The sequence below is a fragment of the Rhinoderma darwinii genome, chromosome 12 (assembly GCF_050947455.1).
Source record: "Rhinoderma darwinii isolate aRhiDar2 chromosome 12, aRhiDar2.hap1, whole genome shotgun sequence".
Classification (NCBI taxonomy): Eukaryota; Metazoa; Chordata; class Amphibia; order Anura; family Rhinodermatidae; genus Rhinoderma; species Rhinoderma darwinii.
Window position 1 is genome coordinate 13,549,836 of NC_134698.1, and position 24,039 is coordinate 13,573,874.

The 24,039-nt window shown below is 39.8% G+C and overlaps 1 protein-coding gene across 1 annotated transcript; it reads right to left on the minus strand.

Annotated features, from left to right (window-relative positions):
* Window positions 1–1,452: 1,452 nt before the first annotated feature.
* Window positions 1,453–2,370, minus strand: LOC142664396 (taste receptor type 2 member 104-like). The gene has a single exon (XM_075843465.1). The coding sequence runs from the start codon at window positions 2,368–2,370 to the stop codon at window positions 1,453–1,455; it is 918 nt and encodes a 305-aa protein (XP_075699580.1).
* Window positions 2,371–24,039: the final 21,669 nt, after the last annotated feature.

Here is a 24,039-nt window from a genome sequence, read left to right on the forward strand (position 1 = left end):
TTCTTTTTGAAACTATTATATATATATATATATATATATATATATATATATATATATATTTATATATTAATGGTTAGGAGAGAAAGAAGGAGGATGCCACATTATAACAGACCGAGATCAACTTCAATAAATCGTTTTATTGGCACTGCGGTGAGTGCCTCGTAATTTCTATTTTCTACAATATATATATATATCAAATTAAGAAATCTTATACACTTGATCATTCCTTTTACAAGGCTGCATAAACTTATGCTAGTAATGAGCTGGTCAACTTGTTCTAGGTTATTGAAAAATTTTATATTTTTTTCCTGTTCTGAATAGTGGCAGTCGGAATGGACATGTAAGTTGGTATAAAAATACAACAAACTTAAAAAATATAAATCAAATAGAACAATTATCTTTGGTTCGGTCGAAAAGATACCTCACCCGACCACAATCTATGCAGTTCTAATTGTTTCCTTCTATTCAATTCTCAATGTAACCATATCATGAACCAAATGCAAATGAATATTTGCTTGTAATTGAATAGCAGTACAGGTTGTCAATATAATTATATTTATTTTTTCAAATATATAATTGAATGAACACAAAGCACACAAAAAATAGGGTATAGTCAAATATTTACAAACATCTGGCTGCCTGGATACAGTATTTTTTTTGTAATTTGGGGCTTTTTTTTTGTGGCTTATAAGCCAGTGCAAAGAAAACCCCTCTTCCCAGTCATGCATCTTGAAGGACAAAGTTATTTTTTGACTTATGGTCTGCAAACACTTTTGTCTGGTCGAGTTTTCGCATGTAGGTTACCGCAATAAGAGCTACAGTTAAAGGGATTGTCTCAAGATTAAAAGTTATCTCTTAACCACATGATAGGTGATAACATGCTGATCGCTAGAGGCCCGACCGCTGGGACCCCCATCGATCACGAGAACTGGGTTCCCGTTCCTCCGAATGAACCGAGCAGCAGGACACGCATGCTACCAGTTATAGGGGTTATTGAATTCAGCTGCTACTCATACTGGAACCACCTTAAGTTGTAGCGAATTGGTAGAGCAGTCAAGATCCCTGTACGAAGATTAAAGGGTGAATACCGGGGAGGCTACTTAGACAATGACCTTAGAGGTGGCCTTAAGTCAAACTGGTTGAGTGGCACAGTGGGTCCAAAACACGCTGTTTATTATACCATGAGAACTTTTTGGGGAGCCTTTTTTGTAAATTTATATACAAATTATGGTGAATATTTCCAACAATTCCCATGACTTAATTAAAGAACAAATTGGAAAGAGAATAGAGATCCAAGCATTTTATGCTATCATTGTAGTATTTGTAGGTCCTAGTATTTGTAGTTCTAGTAAGGGTGCAGAAATCCTTAAGGTTTCAACATATTAAGATACAGAGCATATATTTACATACAGATAGAGAGGATATATTTACATACAGATAGAGAGGATATATTTACATACTTTCTTGCATATCATTAGATTTATTGGTGCAATGTAATCCGCCTAAGACATAACTCAGAGCCTTATCCAGGTTCCGGTTGCCTTTAATTAAAATCCAGCAGTTTACCATTTTACTAACACTAAGTAAAGGATAAATGACATAACTCCCTTTGTTATCAATTGACGTTATACTTACTATCAACATAAAAAAGAAAATAATACGAGTAGTAAGAAGAGATATTACAGTCTTTGAGGCTTGGACATGGGCTTTCATATTGGGACCTCTAAAACCACCAACATTTTGTTGCACCTGATTCACATGTTTGAATAGAGAGATGATGATCGCAAAGGCGGAGATGGAGAATAACAAGGTTGCAGTCGACGACAGTATCATAAAAGTTAAAATATCATTGGTCCTAGTAACTATTGTTTGGCTTTCTTGCATATTTATGGCAGAAGAGTTGAGTCTTGAATTCGATGAGGTTTCTTCTGAGAATTTAGGAACCAACGGGACACTCACGAGCACAGACCCCATGATAGCAGAAATGAAAAGCCATGGCAAAATCTTATGGAAGTTCCTCTGCATATAGATGTATAATGTATTGTTCACATTCACAATCTTCAGACAGAAGTATACACAGAGGAAGGCGGAGAACCAGAAATTGCAAGAACAGACCATAACATACAAAGCAAAGTCAATGTCTTCCAGTAATATACTATTATATATCAAATTAAGAAATCTTATAGACGTCATCATTCCTTCTGCAAGGTTGCAGACGCTTATGCTTGTAATGAGCTGGTCAACTTGTTGAAGGTTTTTATCTTTTTTCCAGTTCACAATATTGACAATCAGAATGAACATGTTAGTTGGTATTAAAAACAACAAGTTTAAAAACTCTAAAATGGATAAATTTAAATCAAATGGACCCATCGTCTTTGGTTCAGTTGAAAAGACACCTCACCCGACCACAACCTGAGGAGTTCTAATTGATTCCTTCCATTCAGTCCCCAATGTAACCAAATCATGATGCAAATGCGAATAAGATTTGCTTGTAATTGAATAGCAGTACAGGTTGTATATATCATTATTTCTCTTTCAAATACAGAATCAAAAAAATACAAAGTAGATAAAAGCCATGTGATTTTAAAACACAAAATATATATTTTTTTCACGGCTGATTGGCAGATGCAGAGAAACCCTTGGCATTCTGCGCATCCATGGGTCATATCGGACACAAGCTTTTTTTGACCTATGGTCTGCAAAAACCTTTGTCTGGTCATGTTTCTGCAATCAGCTGATTGATGTGGGTCTTGAGGAAGCAACAAGGGAATTGCCAGCCATTTAAATGAATTGCAGACCTTGTAATATGTGGACACTTCTGATCTGGTAAAGCAAGGGACCGATCTCAGTTAGTGGCTCTCCACTGACTTATAAAAACTAGACCCTAGTAGGTGTCCCCCCTATTTGATGGTAATATGTAAAATAGATGTATTCAATAACCCCTTTAACCTATGATTGTGCACGCATGCGTGTGTGTTTGTAACTTAATTGTTTGTTGCTGAAGGCTATGTGCAGGGATCTTTCACTACAGGATTTAGGCCTCATTCACAACTGCGTTAGAAGCCTCTGTGGCAGATCCAGCCAAGAATACAGAAAACAATAGCAAAGCATGCTGAGAGTTACATAGTTAGTACGGCTGAAAAAAGACACATGTCCATCAAGTTCAACCAAGGGACGGGAAAAGGGAAGGGAAAAATGTCTACACATAGAAACATGCTGCACTAATGTTTCCGGTAAATCTACCGACACCCCGATGAAACCCAAGTTAAATTTCTTTCTTAGGCTGGGTTCACATGACCTATTTTCAGGCGTAAACGAGGCGTATTATGCCTCGATTTACGCCTGAAAATAGGGCTACAATACGTCGGCAAACATCTGCCCATTCATTTGAATGGGTTTGCCGACGTACTGTGCAGACGACCTGTAATTTACGCGTCGTCGTTTGACAGCTGTCAAAGACGACGCGTAAATTGACTGCCTCGGCAAAGAAGTGCAGGGCACTTCTTTGCCACGTCATTTGAGCCGTTCTTCATTGAACTCAATGAAGAGCAGCTCAATATATACGAGCGTCACAGACGCCTCGTATATTACAAGGAGGAGCATTTACGGCTGAAACGACGCAGCTGTTTTCTTCTGAAAACAGGCTGTCATTTCAGCCGTAAATGACAGCTAGCGTGTGAACATACCCTTATAGTGGAGTCATGAATGATGATAACATTAAATGAAGGTTGTTCTATGAAAGTTTTCTAGGGTATTTTATCGATTTTGCCAGGTTGACTAATATTGGTAAGATTCACCACTGTTCCAAACTTTTCTTTGTTATGAAATGTTCTGAGCATTGGCAGTTTAAGTAGACCATGGGACCTGGGCTGCTCCCTAAACTTGGGCCCACCTTCTCCACCACCGCCCTTCCATGCCATGTCTATTGTCAACACCACCTTTCTGTATACAGAGACTTTAATAGGAATTCAAATATTTACTGCAACAAACATGTCAGGAGAGGTAACAGATTCTCTTTAAATTTAATGACTCAAAGGTGACGTCTTCTCTGATGGGAGTCATTCTCTTTTCTTTTCTTCTCCATCTGATGCAAACCAATATGGTGACTTCTCCTAACCACTGCAGAGTTTCCTGCCGAGACCTCTTTGCCACTCACTTCTGCAGACATTTCCAGCCTCTATAGTAATACAAATATTCAAACACCAAACCCCCTAATTTATTCAAGACCGCAAACCAGACACCTAAGCAAATTCAGATCCCAGGCCCATTCATTAACTCAGACTAATAAATTCAGACCCCAAATTCTAGAATACATACAGACCCCAGACCTTCTAAACTATTGCAGTGCCCAGACCAGACCACCCATGGCAAATACAGGCCCCAGAACAAGCACCCTAAATAAAAACACACCCTAGACCAGACTCCTAAATACAAACCCTAGATCAGACCCCCTAAATACAGACCTCAGGCCAGTCCGCTAATTACGGATCCCCAGATCTGATCCCCTAAATTATAAAAGAGCTCAGACCTCACCCCATAAGCTAATACACACTTCAGGACAAACCCCTAAATACAGAACCCAGACACCCTAAACTAATACAGACCACATATACGACCCCCTAAATACAGGCCTCTAAACTAATACAGACCTCTAAATTTCTACAGACCCCAGACCAGACCACCTAAATAGAGAACCCAGACCAGATGCCCTAAATACAGATTCCAGACCCCTTAAACTCATACAGACCTCAAGCCAAACCCCCTAAATACATACCCCAGACCCCTTAAACTAATACAGACCACATATATGAAATAGCAGCTGACACTTTTTTCTGTTGGGTCTTGCTGCTCTACTAGGACCTGCCTACATGGTCATGTGACCTTCAGGTCTTTCAACAGCAACAAGAACTGCAAACATACGGTCATCTGACCTTATGTCTGCCGGTCCTTTTTTTCAGGACATACACGATGCAATTTTGACGTGGTTGTTCCCGCGATTTGCAACAAAATATTTGACAAATCTGCAATGTATTTTGTGTGGCCATGGACCCCCAGGGCTTTGGCCTTTTTGTCCAACGTCAGTGACCAACCTCACAAATGCTCTTTGGCTAAATGGATAGAAATTCCCTTCAGGAGTTGCCCCTGATGTCACTGTCCATATATGGACAGAGACATTAAGCGCTCCATCCAGGAGCAGAATTCCCGGGGGCTGTGGGCTGAGTGGCACTACCTACAAGGAGGCTGTGTGGCACTACCTGCAAGGGAGCCCTTGGCACTACCTTCGAGGGGGCTGTGTGGCACTACCTACAGGGAGCTGTGTGGCACTACCTACAAGGTGGCTGTGTGACATACCTACAAGAGGGCTGTGTGGCACTACCTACAAGGGTGCTGTCTGGCACTACCTACAGGGAGCTGTGTGGCACTACCTACAAGGGGGCTGTGTGGCACTACCTACAAGGGGGTTGTGTGGCACTACTTACAAGGGGGCTGTGTGGCACTACCTACAAGGGGGGTGTGTGGCACTACCTACAAGAGGGATGTGTGGCACTACCTACAAGGAGGGTGTGTGGCACAACCTACAAGGGGGTTGTGTGGCACTACCTACAAGGGGCTGTGTGGCACGATATACAGGGGGCTGTGTGACACTATCTGTGGCAGGCTGATGGTCATTTTACTGTGAGTGGCAGGGCTGATAGTCATTTTATTGTGAGTGGGGTGCTGATGGTCATTTTACTGTGAGTGGGGGGATGATGGTCTTCAAGTGGTTTCCATCTCTGACCGCAAATTTAAATTATTAGGAGGCAGAAAATACCTGTGGCGCTCGTTGAGAGTGATATTTTTGTCTGCGTCTTTTTCTTTACAAAAAAATGCTGTGTGAATATACCCTAAAAGTGTAGTCATTTTTTTTTTCAGGGGTGACTCGAGTCCGAAAAGGTTGGGAAACTCTGTACTAGGCTACAGGCTCATGCTGGCATATGCAAGGATCCCATCGTGGAGTAGCTCAGTTCATCCTAGGAATGGGGCATAGGAGAGCAAAAAAAATTTTTGTGGGGGCACTGTGTACATGGGTGAGGTGGGGGGCTGTATGGCACAATTTACAAGGGGGAGGTGAGGGGATGTATAGCACTGTCTACAAGGAGGAGGTGGGGGATAATGGCAGTGTCTATATGGAGGAGGTGGGGGGATGTATGGCACTGTACAAGGGGGAGGTGGGGTGGTTGTGACACTATCTACAGGGAACAGATAGGGGATTATGGCACTGTCTACAGCAAGGCTGTATGGCACAATCTACGGGGTGCACTATCTACAAGGGGGAGCTGTGTGTGGCAGCCAGGGGTGGGGAGCATTATACTGTGTGGAGGCCACAAAGTGGACATTATAATGTGTAGGGGCACTAGAGGGGGCAATATACTGTGTGTGGCACTTACGGGCATAATACTGTGTGAGCATAATTAGAGGACAAAATACTGTGTCCTTGAAGGGGTTATAATATATTATATTATTAAATATTACTATTATACTGTATGGGGGGAACTAAATGGGCATTCTACTTTGTGGGGGCACTATATAGGGCATTATACTGTGAGGAGCATTATACTTTTTTATGGGGCATGTTTTTTATGATGGGTGGGGTGCCGAAAGATAATTTCACACGGTACGCCATCTATTAAATGGCCGGCCCTGTTAGCTACCATAAAGATATTGCTCATACAGCTAGACTATAGATCTTAGATAGGATTGCTATTAGGGTTATACTGTGTGTTAGAGACACACGGGAGCCGCCTTCAGCCAAGCCGTCAGTCCAGCTAAACTGGCGATTTTAGGTGAGAATGCTTGATTTAGATTATATGTATACATTTTGTATCTCAAAAACTATATAAAATGTCTAATAAATGTAAATTTGACAAATGTTTATAATCACCAATTACATACAATATAATCTTAAAAAGGCTATGATGGATTTCACAGCCTTTAACTATCAAGGGACAGCTGCTGTCCACAAGATTGCATAATGCTCAATGTATTCCTTTGGACTACAGTTGTAGCTCAATAGTTAAAATTAGTTGCACTACATAAAGTTGCCGTGGAGTCTAGCCCTAAATAGTCATGTATGACCAGACTAGGGTATCTACACAATATACCACTGAAAAGATCTCCGAAGAGTCAATTGTCCAGTGGAAGAAAGGCAAAGAAATGGATCCAGTGCTGAGTCCTTTTTGGTCTGTTTAAAATAGGAAACTGTTTCCAAGTTTTATTATCAAAAAGAGATAAAAACAATTGCGGTGATAGTAGATATTCCCGGAGTACAATGGAGGGATTGTAGCAGTGCGAGCGGTGCCTACGCGTTTCTGACGCCTACTGCGTCCTTAGTCATGGCTTCTAGTCTATCTCATTAGCAGTCTGACAACTTATATCCGGTCTATTTTTAGTAACAGTTAATTGCGGTTCAAATGGGGAACTCCTAGGAATTCCCTGGAACTCAAATCATTTCCTCTTTCACGAGCACGAATTTACATCGGGCAGGTAAATATGGTCTTTGTAACCCGTTCCTTAGGTCAGTGATTTTTATACTTTCCTGTCAGTTGTTGCATAAATCTATGAAAGTATCATTGCCCATGTAACTGAAACATCGCTAATAGTTGCGATATTTATAGAAAAATGTAATGAAAATTCTGTTCTTTTTATTATGATCTCATACCAGGAATATTGACTGGTTAAAAACAAATGAGAATATGTGTAACGTGAGAATAAAAATTGGAATTAAAAATTACTAATTCGGTGGGAGAATTTGTTCGAGAAAGATTTAACTATGTTTAATATGAAAGATATAATTTTTACCATACTGCATATTGAGATTCTATGCAGTGTGGTTTATTTTATATTTAACAATGAGGCCTGATATTTAATGTATTTTATTTTATGTATTTCTTCTAAGAACTTTCGATATGTATCCGGTATTTGTCCGATGGTTACCTTGTTTATATAATTTCCTTTAATATATATACATATAAAGAAATAGAAAGAATAAGAGGAGTTTTAGTGAACTAATTAATCTGTTCTTAATATTTTTAATTTTTTTATTTTATCGATGTTTGTTTATTGTTTAATTTTTAATTTATTTTGTGAAAGTATCCAATCTAACGGCCTTAGAGAGTTCAACATATAATGTAAGTACCGATATTCTTTCAGTCTTGAGAACACCTTAAATACAAGAAATGCATTATTTGTGACTCATTTAATGAATAGAAGATTCATTATTTACACCTTATTTTCTGTATATTTATATTTGACTCGAGCTATCCATCTGTCCTTACAGTAAACTCTTAATGAATAGGAGACCTGTTTTTGTATATTATTTGCTGCTTATTTGTATTTCTAAGCTTTAGTTTTAATATATGATCTCGATCTGTTCTTACAGTGGACCACTTGGGACATATTGGGATTGTATTATATTTTGTTATTAATCGATCTCTAAAAAGTGGACGCAGTTTAAATATCTTTACGGAATGAATACGTTTTTTGGAGTTTGAGCAATAACTGTCATTACTAATACATTGGATCTGAGGTGTATATGTGTGTTGTGCAGTTGTGAAACATTAATTCTTATTTTTGGTTAGGGCCATTGGATAAGTGTATTGTTCCAAAGTGGAACATTAATTATTTTCTCAAGTTGAGGCCATTTGGTACTCGTGTTCGTAATCTGTATATCCAAAAAGCCTCTCTGGTGTGTGTCTTGTGTTTGATATCCCCTCCCCTTTTAGGGGTACAAATTTTTTCGATGGCATAACATATGAAGCTATTAGTTGATCTATTATGGTGGTGAACAAAGTGTTTTGCCACATTTGATATGTTCAATATATTTGGGTTCCGAATGTAACCTAGATGTTCAAGTATTCTGGCTTTCAATTTGCGCTTTGTACACCTTATGTATTTGAGATTGCATTGTGTGCATTCTATAACATACACTACCGTTCAAAAGTTTAGGGTCACTTAGAAATTTCCTTATTTTTGAAAGAAAAGCACAGTTTTTTTCAATGAAGATAACATTAAATTAATCAGAAATCCACTCTATACATTGTTAATGTGCTAAATGACTATTCTAGCTGCAAGCGTCTGGTTTTTAATGCATTATCTACATAGGTGTATAGAGGCCCATTTCCAGCAACCATCACTCCAGTGTTCTAATGGTACATTGTGTTTGCTAACTGTGTTAGAAGGCTAATGGATGATTAGAAAACACTTGAAAACCCTTGTGCAATTATGTTAGCAGCGCTGTAAACAGTTTTGCTGTTTAGAGGAGCTATAGAACTGACCTTCCTTTGAGCTAGTTGAGAATCTGGAGCATTACATTTGTGGGTTCGATTAAACTCTCAAAATGGCTAGAAAAAGAGAGCTTTCATGTGAAACTCGACAGTCTATTCTTGTTCTTAGAAATGAAGGCTATTCCATGCGAGAAATTGCCAAGAAACTGAAGATTTCCTGCAACAGTGTGTACTACTCCCTTCAGAGGACAGCACAAACAGGCTCTAACCAGAGTAGAAAGAGAAGTGGGAGGCCCCGCTGCACAACTGAGCAACAAGACGAGTACATTAGAGTCTCTAGTTTGAGAAATAGATGCCTCACAGGTCCTCAACTGGTAGCTTCATTAAATAGTACCCGCAAAACGCCAGTGTCAACGTCTACAGTGAAGAGGCGACTCCGGGATGCTGGCCTTCAGGGCAGAGGGGCAAAGAAAAAGCCATATCTGAGACTGGCTAATAAAAGGAAAAAATTAATATGGGCAAAAGCACACAGACATTGGACAGAGGAAGATCTGAAAAAAGTGTTATGGACAGACAAATCGAAGTTTGAGGTGTTTGGATCACACAGAAGAACATTTGTGAGACGCAGAACAACTGAAAAGATGCTGGAAGAGTGCCTGATGCCATCTGTCAAGCATGGTGGAGGTAATGTGATGGTCTGGGGTTGCTTTGGTGCTGGTAAAGTGGGAGATTTGTACAAGGTAAAAGGGATTTTGAATAAGGAAGGCTATCACTCCATTTTGCAACGCCATGCCATACCCTGTGGACAGCGCTTGATTGGAGCCAATTTCATCCTACAACAGGACAATGACCCAAAGCACACCTCCAAATTATGCAAGAACTATTTAGGGAAGAAGCAGGAAGCTGGTATTCTATCTGTAATGGAGTGGCCAGCGCAGTCACCAGATCTCAACCCCATAGAGCTGTTGTGGGAGCAGCTTTACCGTATGGTACGAAAGAAGCGCCCATCAAGCCAATCCAACTTGTGGGAGGGGCTTCTGGAAGCATGGAGTGAAAGTTCAGAGCTAGAATGCCAAAGGTCTGCAATGCTGTAATTGCTGCAAGTGGAGCATTCTTTGACGAAAGCAAAGTTTGAAGGAGAAAATTATTATTTTCAAATAAAAATCATTATTTCTAACCTTGTCAATGTCTTGCCTATATTTTCTAGTCATTTTGCAATTAATTTGATAAATATAAGTGTGAGTTTTCATGGAAAACACAAAATTGTCTGGGTGACCCCAAACATTTGAACGGTAGTGTATATCACGGTTTCTGAGTTACAATTTATATAGATATTAATGATGAAAGTATCAGTATTTGTAGAACCCAGAAACACTTTTGTTGGAGTTGCATACAGGCATACCTTACATGGTTTGTTACCACATTTAAAGAACCCTTTATGTTCTAGCCATGTTGTCTTGGGTACATTGGAACTAAAGAAGGAGGGGGAAAGAGAGCCACCAAGCGAGGGGGCTTTACGTGCCACAAATCTACAGCCCTCTTTGAGGATGTCTGCTAGAATATCATCTTCCATTAACATGGGAAGACGTTTAGTGACAATCTTTTTTATATAATTGAATTGGTTACTTTGACCCAGGACCAAGGTGGGTTTGTTAGGTTCTGGAACAGAATCTGTGTATTTTTGTGATAAGAGGACGTCTCTGTTTTTTTTAGAAGTAATGTTAGTTGCCCTTTTTAATGACCACTGAGGGTATCCCCTTTTGTACAATCTATTGTGAATTTGTTGCTGTTCTAGCTCAAATTGGGTGTCTGAACTACAATTTCATCTAGCTCTATGTAGTTCGCCTACTGGAATAGAGGTGATAGTTTGCTTGGCATGATTGCTACGAGCATGCAAGATTGTGTTGCCGGCTGTAGGTTTTCTGAATGTTTTGGATTGTATTATTGAGTTTTCTATTCCTGTTAATTCCAAGTCTAGGAAAACTATATTGTTTTTGTCATGAGCATATGTGAACTTCAAATTTTATGTATTGGAATTTAAGAAACTGACGAAGTCTGGTATGGCAGATACGTCCCCGTTCCAAATGAAAAGGAGATCGTCTATGTATCTGCCATACCAGTGAATATTGTCCCCGAATGGATTGGACATGGAAAAAATTGTGGTTTCTTCCCACCAGGCCATCACTAGGTTGGCTAAAGAGGGGGAGAATCTAGCTCCCATGGAGACCCCTCTTAATTGTAAATAAAAGATACCGTCGAACTGAAAATAGTTGTGGGTCATCAAAAATTTCAACACTTCTAGAATAAATGTCTGGAGCTGATCGCTGTAATTGCTGTGTATATTCAAATGGTGTTTCACTGATGCATAGGCTATGTGATGGGGAATACTTGTATATAATGATGTTACATCACATGTTAACCAAGTGTAATTCTTTAACCATATTTCATTGTAGAAAGCACGAAGTACATCTGTTGTATCCCTTAAATAACCTGGGGTGTTTTGGGCTATAGGCTGTAGCAGAGAATCAAGCCACTCAGATGTTTTTTCTAGAAGGGAGCCTATACCAGACACAATGGGTCTCATTGGTGGAGGAATGATATTCTTGTGGATTTTGGGGAGGGCATGCATTATGGGTATAATTGGGTGGTTCACATACATATACTCCGATTGTTTTTGTGTTAATGAGCCATTTTGCAGCCCTATATCTATTAAATTTTTAATTTCTTTTTGGAATTTCATTGTAGTATTATCTTTCAATATTTTGTAAGTGTCTTGGTCGGCTAGTAAATCTTTAATTTGAGTTTTGTAGTCATCCTTATTCATTATGGTGATACTACCACCTTTATCTGACATTTTAATTACAATGTCCTTGTTGTCTTGAAGAGATTTGACTGCCTTCCTCAATTTTTTAGACAAATTTGTGGGTTCTTTTATTTTATTTTGAGTGTCCAATAAATGTTGTAGATCTTTTTCAACAGTTGCTTGGAAGCGGTCCATGTTCTCTGTCCTTGATGTGGTAGGATAGAATTGGGAATTTGAAGTTTTGAATTTGTTTGAAATGTTTGTATCTTTTGGTTGCATTTCCGTGTTCAGGCTTTCCAAACATATGATAGTCCTGGATTCCTCAAATGAAAGGGTGTTATGATCTGGTTTTCTGTTTTCCCACTTATCTTCTTGTGAATTGAAATCTGGATTATTTAGTATAGAGATCGTTTCTTTATTGTTCCCTTCTTGTGTCCTTAGGTCCTCTGTAAAAAAGTCTCTCTTGACTGTTAGGTTTCTAATTTGTTTCTATCCATTAGGGTACTAAAGAGGTCAAAGCTTTGGCTGGGAGCAAAATTGAGGCCAAGTGATAGTACCTCTGACTGATCTTCAGTGAGGATGATATTTGAGAGATTGACAATATTTAAATCGGATACTGGTTCTTTCGGGAGCGGAGGCGACGGCTCTGTTCTTGATCCATGATTTTTGTGTTTGCGGCCGCCCCTCCTGCCCCGTTTTTTGATGTATATTTATCTTTGTCAGGAATATATCTTGATTTGTGTCCTCCCCTCATATTCTCGTTGTCAGATCCTTTATTTTCGCCATCTGCTGAATCAAGTTCAGTAGAGCTGAAGCTTACTCTGTGTTGATAGCTCCCATAGTTTTTTCGTCGTTGTCGATGTTTGAGAATAGGTTTCATTTTGTTATACGCTCTTGTTCGGTTTTTCCACTCGTAGACCTCATTGCTAGCATAATCACGGAGATCCCGTTGGAATTTGGTTTTCTTGATTTCTGCTATAGAATTGTCTACTTTGTCTATGCTTTGGGATGTGCGTGCTTCCAATGTGATAAACTCAGGTGAGCTGGAGAATGAGTCCAACTTTATTTTGATTGTGGAGATCTCGTCCTTCAATTCCATTAACTTGCGTTCCTCTTGTTTTATAATTAGTCCCATAAGTTTCAGGGAACAGTTTGAGAGGGTTTGGTTCCACTCCTTACAAAATTCATCGGAGTAGTTGAAAGATGGAACTTTTTTTAGACGTAAACCCCTTGGTATCATTTCCTTTGTGCAGTAGTTCCTGAGAGTTGTTAAATCCCACCAAATTTTGGCTTCTTGTATCATGAGTTTCTCTGACGCATGAAATAAATCCTGTATCTCAAAATTTGTTTCTCCAGTGTTTTCCATGTTGCCAAACACTCTTCAACCGCAATTAACTGTTACTAAAAATAGACCGGATATAAGTTCTCAGACTGCTAATGAGATAGACTAGAAGCCATGACTAAGGACGCAGTAGGCGTCAGAAACGCGTAGGCACCGCTCACACTGCTACAATCCCTCCATTGTACTCCGGGAATATCTACTATCACGCAATTGTTTTTATCTCTTTTTGATAATAAAACTTGGAAACAGTTTCCTATTTTAAACAGACCAAAAAGGACTCAGCGCTGGATCCATTTCTTTGCCTTTCTTCCATGTTCATACGTGTGCCGACACGAGGACCCGTGCGCGATACCGTACATCTGTGATAAGGTGAGCTGGAGGAACCCTCCCATTTGTTTCAATTGTCCAGTACTCTGTAACTCAACGGCAATAGTGTCTTCTCTTTCAGTATTCTTATAGCATCTGTAAAATTCACAGTATTATTGGATGTCTATATTACGACTGTAACAACCAAGTCCCCCATGGTTCTACTGAACCAAATTTAGATCTGCATATAACCTTCTAGTCATCTAAGTTCAGTTCAGCAGAGCCTTGGAAAGTCCAGTTCTTGAGGCCTTAATACAGATGTTAAAATGTGGCCACATTACTACCGTTATAGGTTCCCCATTCATGGCAATTTTTGTTGAGATATTGAAGTAAGATGCAGTCACATCTGAATGTAGAGTTAGGCTTTTAAACATTCTCGGGCCACCAGTATGGAAAGCTATGATTGGCCATCATGAAGAAGAGAATTCTTACCACCATTAAGAATAGGAATATTAATGAGGACATTTTCATGAACACCTGATAAACATGTAAAGGAAACCTCATACAATAAGTAGAGTTTCATTCTTTGTTAGATTACATATTTTTTTTCAAGCCCCAAGCTTGATATTCATCTAGTCAAAGGAGTCTAGGAGGTTGCCTAGGAACAGGTTCGGCAGCTATAGGTGACCACACTGGTCTGCACTAAATATCCAGCATCTATATTCTCAAAAGTGCTTTTAGTGTTTATTGCTGAAGCACTATCTTCATTTTTCTGTATAATTTGGCAGCTGGTTATCCAACACCGGATCGAGAACTTGTATAAGGTAAGTACAAACTCATTTAGCTTTTCTCACAGTTTTAATTTTTTGAATAACATTTTTTTATGTTCTGCTATAGAACATGTTACATCTGAGATGCACATTATGAGCTGACACAATGCAGTTATGCTAACAATAAATAGATTATTCATGATTATTTAACCATTTCTATGACTTATTCAAAGAAAATATTATTCTGGTCCAAACATCTAATGCTATGGTTGTAGTTTTGGGAATATCCTCTTTTTGGTCAGAAAGGATTCAAGTTCTAGTCAGATTGTTATAAGTTTTGGTCTACAACAAATTGTAAGGTACAGAGGATATATTTACATCCTTTCTTCCAAATTATTAGATGTACTGATGCAATGTAGTCCCTTGAAAAGATTAATAGGGCCTTATCCAAATATTTGAAAGCATCTGGCTGTCTGGGTACATTGTTTTTCTTGTACCTTTTAGCTTCTTCAGCTAAATGGTAGGTGCAAAGAAACGCACTGTATTCTAAAAGCCTTGCATCATATAGGACACAAGTTCTTTTTGGACTAAGGTCTACAAAGACTTTGGTTTATGCCTGGGGTCTTAATTTGCTTAGGGGTTTGTTCTGGGGAATAAAAAAAATTAGGGTGTTTAGTTTCTGAATTTGTGTGTTGCTATAGACGCTGAAAATGGCTGCAGAATCGAGGGGCAGAGATTTCTCATCCAGGAACTCTTCAGTCATCAGGAGAAGTCACCATACCGGTCTGTTTCAGATGGAGCAGCGAAGAAAAGAGAATGACTCCCATCAGAGAAGACATCACTTGTGAGTTACTGGATCTATAGAGGATCTGTACCCTTTCCTGACATGTCTGTTATAGGAAATCCTTGTATTCACATAAAGTCTTAGTGCACCCAGAACTAATAGACAAATGCGTGTTACCATTCCCACTGTCAAGAGTATGATACTATGAGCGATGGTTGGAGACTGTTGGTATGTAGGGACACAGCCCTTTGACAAGAGGAATCGTAATACTCTTTTTTTTCAATGCTTACACAGAAAGGTGGTGTTATATATAGACACGGCGTGGCAGGGCGGTGGTCGAGAGGGGGGCTCAAGCTTGGGTAACAGTCCAGGGCCTATGTTCTACTTAATCCGCTAGTGCTGCCAATTTCCATGATTAGTTAAAGAAAAAAATTGAAAACCAGAATAGAGATCCAAGAGTCTTGTGCTATCAAAGTAGTTTTTGTAGGTTGCCTATTTGGACAAAATGGATTTAAGTTCTAGTCAGCAGAAAGCCTTGGTTGTCAAAAAAAATTAAGATACTGAGGATATATTTACAAACTCTTTTCATATAATTTGATTTATTTGTACAATGTAATTCACCAAAGTTATTACTCAGAGCCTTATCCAGGTTCTGTTGTCTTTAACTAAAGTCCAACAATTTAACAGTTTACTTAAACTAAATAACGGATACATCCCACAATTCCCTATGTTAAAATGTGACGTTAAACTTACTGTCATCATAAAAAGCAAAATAATATAAGTAATAAGAAAGTATATTACAGTCTTTGAGGCTTGCACTTGGGCTGTCATTTTGGGACCTATAAAACCACTATTTTTTTGTTGTACCTGATTAACCCCTTAAGGACACAGCCTATTTTGGCCTTGTGGACACAGCCGATTTTTGCAAATCTGACATGTGTCACTTTATGTGGAAATAACTCCAGAATGCTTTTGCCTATCCAAGCGATTCTGAGAATGTTTTCTCGTTACATGTTGTACTTTTTGATACTGAAAAAATGTTGTCGTTAAATTCAATATTTATTTGTAAAAAACACCAAAATTTAGAGAAAATTTGTAATGTATCTGCTTGTAAAACAGATCGTAATACCACACAAAATATAAACTAGTTACCATTTCCCATATGTCTACTTTATGTTGGCATCATTTTTTTCACGTGCTTTTATTTTTCTAGGACGTTACAAGGCTTAGAACTTTAGCTGCAATTTCTCGCATTTTCAAGAAAATTTAAAACGGCTATTTTTTCAGGGACAAGTTCAGTTCTGAAGTGGCTTTGAGGGCCTTATATATTATAAACCCCCTATAAAACACCCCATTTTAAAAACTGCACCCCTCAAAGTATTCAAAACAGCATTCAGAAATTATTTTAACCCTTTAGGCATTTCACAGGAAATAAAGCAACGTAGAGGGGAAATTTACAAATTTAAATATTTTTTTACGAAATTAATTTCTAATACAGTTTTTTCTGTAACACAGAAGGTTTTACCAGAGAAACGCAACTCAATATTTATTGGCAAGATTCTGCAATTTTTAGAAAAAACCCACATGTGACCCTAGTGTGGTAATGGACTGAAACACCGGCCTCAGAAGCAAAGGAGCAACTAGTGGATTTTGGGGCCTATTTTATTAGAATATATTTTAAGCACCATGTCAGGTTTGAAGAGGTCTTGTGGTGCTAAAACAGTGGAAACCCCCCAAAAGTGAACCCATTTTGCAAACTACACCCCTCAAGGAATTTTTAAAGAGGTATAGTTAGCATTTTTAGCCCACAGGTTTTTTGCTAAATTTAGTGGAACTGGTCTGTGAAAATGAAAATCGACTTTTATTCTGAAAAAACATACGATGTTTTAGTTTTTACAAGGAATAAAGGAGAAAAAGCACCCCAAAATTTGTAAAGCAATGTCTCCCGATTACGGCAATACCCCATATGTGGTAATAAACTGCTGTTTGGACCCACGGCAGGGCTCAGAAGGGAACGAGGGTTATTTGGATTTTGGAGCACAGATTTTGCTGGAATGGTTTTCGGTGCCATGTCGTGTTTGCAAAGCCCTGGAGGGACCATAACAGTGGAAACTCCCCAAAAGTGACCCCATTTTGGAAACAACACCCCTCAAGGAATTTTTCTAGGGGTATAGTTAACATTTTGATGCTACATGGTTTTTCCTGAATTTATGGGAATGATGCCGTGAAATTGAAAATCTAAATTTTTTCTAATAAAATGTAGTTTTAGCTCCGATTTTTTCATTTTTACAACAGATAAAGGAGAAAAAACACCCCAATATTTGTAAAGCAAACTCTTCTGAGCACAGCAATACCCCATATGTGGTAATAAACTGCTGTTTGGACACATGGCGGAAGTTAGAAAGGACAGAGCGCCATTTGACTTTTGGAGCTCAAGTTTTGCTGGAATGATTTGCGGCCCCATGTCACATTTGCAAAGCCACTGAGGGGACAAAATAGTGCAAACCCGGCAAAAGTGACCCCATTTGGGAAACTATACCCCTCGTGGAATTTATCTAGCGGTATAGTGAGCATTTTGACCCCACAGTTTTTTTGCTGAATTATTGCTATTATGCAGTGAAAATGAAGATCTACATTCTTTCCACTAAAATGTTGAATTGTTTTCATTTTCACAAGGAAAAAAGGAGAAAAAGTGCCCCAACAATTGTAAATAAATTTCTCCCGAGTCCGGCAATACCCCATATGTGGTCATAAACTGCTGCTTAGATACACCGCGGGGCTCAGAAAGGCAGGACTGCTACTTGGCATGTAGATTTTGGTTGATTGTTTTTTGGGAGCCATGTCGCATTTACAGAGCCCCTGAAGTACCCGTACAGTAGAAACCCCTGAGAAGTGACTCCATTTTGGAAACTTTACCCCTCAGGGTAATCATCTAGGGGTGTACTGAGCATTTTGATCCCACAGGTGTTTCATAGATTGTATTAGAATGAGGCAGTGAAAATGAAAAATAATTTTTTTCCCCAAAAATATGTTGTTTTGCGCCCTTTTTTTTTCCCCACAAGAGGTAATAGTAGAAAAAACAACACATAATTTGTTACCCAATTTCTCCCGAGTACGGCAATACCCCATGTGTGGCCCTAAACTGCTGTTTGGGCACATGGCAGAGCTCCATGTTTCTTTTAGAGCACAGATTTTGCTGGACTGGTGTACGGGCGCCATGTCGCATTTTCAGAGCGCTCTTAGGTACCAGAGTAGAGTGTAAAACCATGAGAAGTGACCCCATTTTGTAAACTACACCCCTCAAGGCATTTATCATTTGCCTGGACATATGACAGGGCTTAGGAGTGAAAGTCGCATGCGAGGCCTATTTTGGTGATTTTCGCAGCATTAGCCCACAATGGCAGAGCTCTGGGGTCAAATAGTAAAACAAACCCCCAAGTAGTGACCCCCATTTTGGAAACTGCACCCCTGAAGGCATTTTGACCACACAGGTTTTTTTTTCTATTAGAAATGAATTCTCAGTGGATGGTGCAAAGTGAAAATTGGAAATTTCCACAGGCATGTGCCATTTTAGTGCACAATATTTTGTGTCCAGTTCGTGCCACTGAAGACAAATACCTCAAACTGTTAAGCGGGTTTTCCCGGGTATGGCGATGCCATATATCTGGAAGTACACTGCTGCTTGTGCACGCTGCAGGGCTCAGAAGGGAGGGAGCGCCATTTGGCTATTGGAGCGTGGATTTTGCTCGCTAGTTGTTCTGTTTGGGGTATTACTGGTATTTAAGTTTATAATGTGGGGGTACATGTAATCTGTGCAGAGAACATCAGGGTATAATAAGAGGGTAAAATAATTATCCACAGATGTGTGGCCGGTGTCGCACTGATAAATGGTGCCCAATCTTATCTGCTTTTGGACACTCTGCACATTTTGCATCGCCATATTCTGAGAGCCAAAACGTCTTTATTTTTTCTCCACCGGAGCTGGGTGAGGGCTTATATGTTGCGGGACAATCTGTAAATTTCATTGGTACCATTTTGGGGTACATGCGATTTTTTGATCACTTTATATTTAATTTCTTTGGCAAGCAAGGTGACCAAAAACCTGCAATTCTGATGTTTTTTTTTTTTTACAGCATTCGCCATGCGCTATTAATGACAATTTTAATTTATTCTGCGGGTTGGTACAATTACGGCGATACCATATGTATATAGTTTTTCTTATGTTTTGCAGCGTCTGCACGATAAAATCACTTTTATTTCAAATAATTTATTTTTGGTGTCACCATATTCTGAGAGGCATAACTTTTTTATTTTTCCGTCCAAAAAGCGGTGGGAGGGTTTGTTTTTTGCGGGACGGGCTGCAGTTTTTAATGGTATAATTTTGGGGTACATTCAACTTTTAGATCCTTCTTTTTATTCTGTTTTGCGAGGGGTAGTGACTAACAAACAGCAATTCTGGAATAGTTTTTTATTGAATTTTTTTACGATGTTCACCGTACGGGTAAAATAGCATGATATTTTTATAGTTTGGGTCGTTACGGACGCGGTGATACCACATATGTATACTTTTTTTATGTTTTTTGTTTTTTCCTATAATAAAAGACTTATTATAGGAAAAAGGCTGTTAAAGTGTTTTTTAACATGAAACTTATTTTTTGTAACTTTTTTACAACATTTTTATTAACTTGTTTTAACTTTTTTTTTGTCCCACTAGGGAACTTGAACGCATGAAGCCCTGATCGCTATTCTAATACACTGCACTACCTGCATAGTGCAGTGTATTAGAGCTGTCAGCTATTCACTGACAGCAAGCCTATTAGGCTTCACCTCCCGGCGGGGCCTAATAGGCTTCCGTACTAGGAAGCGATTGTTAGGCTACGGTTGCCATAGCAACCATCGGAACACCAGCGGGTGCCGATGGTTGTCATTAGCAACCATAGGGTACGATCTAATCACTTAGATGCAGCCAAAGCTGCATCTAAGGGGTTAATCGGCCGGATCGGAGCCTAGCTCCAGTCCTGGCCGTTAGGGCAAGATGTCAGCTGTGACAAACAGCTGACACCCGCGCCCGTGGCAACCATCGTGGTTGCCGACAGGCTACAAGACACTTCGATGCATCGATCGCGTTGATCGATGCATCGAAGGGGTTAATCGGCTGCATCGGAGCCTAGCCGATACAGCGGGCTGTTGCACAGCCAATATTCGGGGGTGATAGCGCTGGATCAGCTTCTGAGCCAGCGCCATCACATACACTACGTCATGGAGCTGTGATTGGTCAGTCTGCTTTGACTGACCAATCACAGCGATCGCCGGCAGGAGACCGCTGTGAATGGTCCCCTGCCATCTTACTGTGCCGATCAACTGTCATAAACAGTTGACGGCACAGTTCTGTCACCTTTTCCTTTGACAGGGTGACAGTTTTTAGCCAGGACGCACCAGTACGCCCTGGTGCCTTAAAGCACTTCAATGCAGGATGTACCGGTGCGTCCTGGTGCGGTAAGGGGTTAATATGTTTTAATAGAGAGATGATGATAGCAAAACGGAGAAGGAGAATAACAAGGTTGCAGTCGACGAGAGTATCATAAAAGCTAAAATATCATTGGTCCTAATAACTATTGTTTGGCTTCCTTGCATATTTATGGCAGAAGAGTTGAGTCTTGAATTTGATGAGGTTTCTTCTGAGAATTTAGGAACCAATAGGATATTCACGTTGACAGGACCCATAATTGAAATGAAAAGTCATGACAAAATCTTATGGAATTTTCCTTTGCAAACAAATGCATAATGTATGGTTCACATACACAATCTTCAGACAGATGTATACACAGAGGAAGGTGGAGAACCAGAAATTGCAAGAAATGCCAATAACACACAAAGCAAAGTCAATCTTTTCCATCAATAAACTGATGAAGGAAATCTAGAACAAACTCTCTTGTCTCACGGTGAAAGTAAATAGAAAGTTTATTTAGACGTAAGGCTCTATTCTCATGACAGGGTCTGAGTGTCGGCCGATAAAAGCGTCCGTTTTTGTCCGTTTACCTTGGCCGTTTTTCATTTATTTTGCATCTGTTCCGTTTCTGTTCCAGGCCGTGTTTCCATTTTTAACAGCCAATTTTGACCCGTTTTGCGCCCGTTTTTTCCCTGTCTGTTTTAAAAATTCTGATTTTCATTTGTCAATTTTTTGCCACACACTTCCCTCTGTAGATAATACCACACACTGCCCTCTGTAAATAATGCCACACACTTCCCTCTGTAGATAAGGCCACACACTGCCTGCTGTAGGTAATGCCGCACACTTCTCTCTGTAGGTAATGCCACACACTGCCCTCTGCAGATAATGCCACACACTGGCCTATGTAGATAATGCCACATACTACCCTCTGTAGATAATGCCACAAACTTCCCTCTGTAAATAATGCCACACAGCACCCTGAAGATAGTGCCACACAGCCCCCTTATATGTAGTGCCACACAGCCACCTTGCACATAGCACACCCCATAGATGGCATGGCACGCACCCATTCCTGTGGAGAGTGCCACTGTAGGGGATCGCTCCAGCTGAAGATTTCACTGTCCATATACACAATGTGTTTTAAGCACCACATTCATGTCTGTCCAATTAGGGTTATGACAGGTTCATACAAATTTATAATGCATACAAAGCCATAAGGGTTTTGCCGAGGAGAAGGAGTTTCTTTCATAATGGCACTTAGTTCACAAGCTGACCAAGGAACACATTGGTTCTCTGTGATGATAGCACCATCCGCTTCTATGATAAAAATTCTTCTTATTATGGGCACTTAGAAGGGCTGCAGTCTGATTGTCAAAGTGTTTACTGGAATGAGACTGTTTTACCATCTGTTCCTCACCCTTGGTTCCCCCATGTGCTTTTTGGTATTGCTAATAAAGAGCATCGTTATCTTGGTCAATACTTTCATCTTCAGTGTCACTGTCTGCATTTCCCTTTGTATGACTGGATAAAGTCTACAAACACCTCCTTCATCGTGTGTGAAAAACAGCCGCTGCTCTGCAGCACTACCCGTAATGTTAGGTGGTGGAAGCACATTGGCAGTCAGACCCCTGTTTGCATCAGTGGCTGTAGTTCTAGACTTTTGCCACCTCCTATACATCCCAGACACATTTCCAATGCCTCGTCTGTGTGCACAATCTAGGCAGGGAATGTATGAGATGTCTAAACTAACTTCCTATTTAGAGACATGCCCGCATTCTCCACCAGCTGATAAGGAAATCTTGAACAAACTCTCTTGCTTCACTGTGAAAGTAAATGGAAAGTTTATTTAGAAGTGAGTTTACAAATATTATAAGTTCTAGAAAGAGTTTATAAATAAATAATAAAATCGTGGCCACGGAGATCCTCATAACAGACACAAGACCCGTCCATTTAGCTTTACATTAGCCTTTTAAAGGTCTTTTCTGGCTAACCGCCATCAAGGAACTGCCTTACAAGGTGTTGGCCACCATAGAAATCCATATTTATTACTGCAGCACACTCAAAAATATTATCTCAGGATGACCTCCACCGCTATCCCTCCTTAAGGAGGTATAACCAGCTGACATAATTGGCCAAGATTCCTTCTTTATTTTACTAAGACCTCGTGACATTCCAGAAAAACAGGAGCAACATATAAGATATATGCCATACATATACCATATATATACAGTATATGGCATAAGCATATATAATATTGGAAATTGATTATTAGCAAAGCTATAATGATTATTTTTCTTTATCAAACTATTATATATAAAATTAAGAAATCTTATAGACTTGGTCATCCCCTCTGCAAGGTTGCATATGCTTATGTAAGTTACTACCGCTGTACCAGCCATAGCGGCTACTACAGGACCCACGGCATGAGGGGGCCATGCCGACATGACCCCCCCCCAATGGCCAGAGGCTCCGCTACCGGCTGCAATGGCTGCTACAGCACAACGCCACTAAACACTATGGCAGAGCAGGGAGTTATCTCCCCGCTCTACCATTAGAGGGGTTGTTCCTACAAAACACACGTATCCTGCATCCACAGGATGGGGGATACATGTGTGATCGCTGGGCCCCCAAGCGATAAGGAGAATGGGGGACCGAAAGTCCCTTGAAGTTCTCCATGAGAAACCTTGGACTTCCGGGGTCTGTTTCCGGCAGTGCCATAGAGAATGAATTGAGCATTCTGAGATTATGCTGGGCTGTGAACCATGCTGGGCTGGACTGAAGAGAAGTGTATGACGCGGATTGGTCAGCGTCATACAGTTTTTTATACAACGCCATTGTGGTAAAAAGAAAATAACCGCCCAGTTGGCCATTAAGACAAAATTAGCATAAGTCTAAAAAAGAACATATTTTGTAAATAATAAAATTTTTTTTTTTAAAAACAACAACAAAACAGGAGTTATTAGCATCACATTAGACTAGGTAGGATATAGGGAAGTGATAAACTGGTGACAGATCCTCTTTAAAATTTCTTATGATAAGTCCTATGCAAAAGTGAGTTTGATAAAGAAAGCCCACCCAACAGATGACATGAAAGCCAAGTGTAACGGCTTGGATCCTCTGCTGCTCGTGGCCACCGTCACCTCTGGCCTGAATCCTGTAGCCTCACCACTCCTCCTGCTCACTGCAGCATGTCCCATAGTGCGTGCTCGCTCCCTGGCCATCTCTTAAAGGGCCAGCATTCACATTCTCAATTTTCTGCATTCAATTCCTGTTGCTCTGGACTTATTTAAAGTAGCTCCTCTGATCATCTGGTGCCTCA

Bases quoted from the DNA above. Each gene is read 5' to 3' on its own strand.
- LOC142664396 (XM_075843465.1), bottom strand. From the start codon at position 2,370: ATGGGTCCATTTGATTTAAATTTATCCATTTTAGAGTTTTTAAACTTG.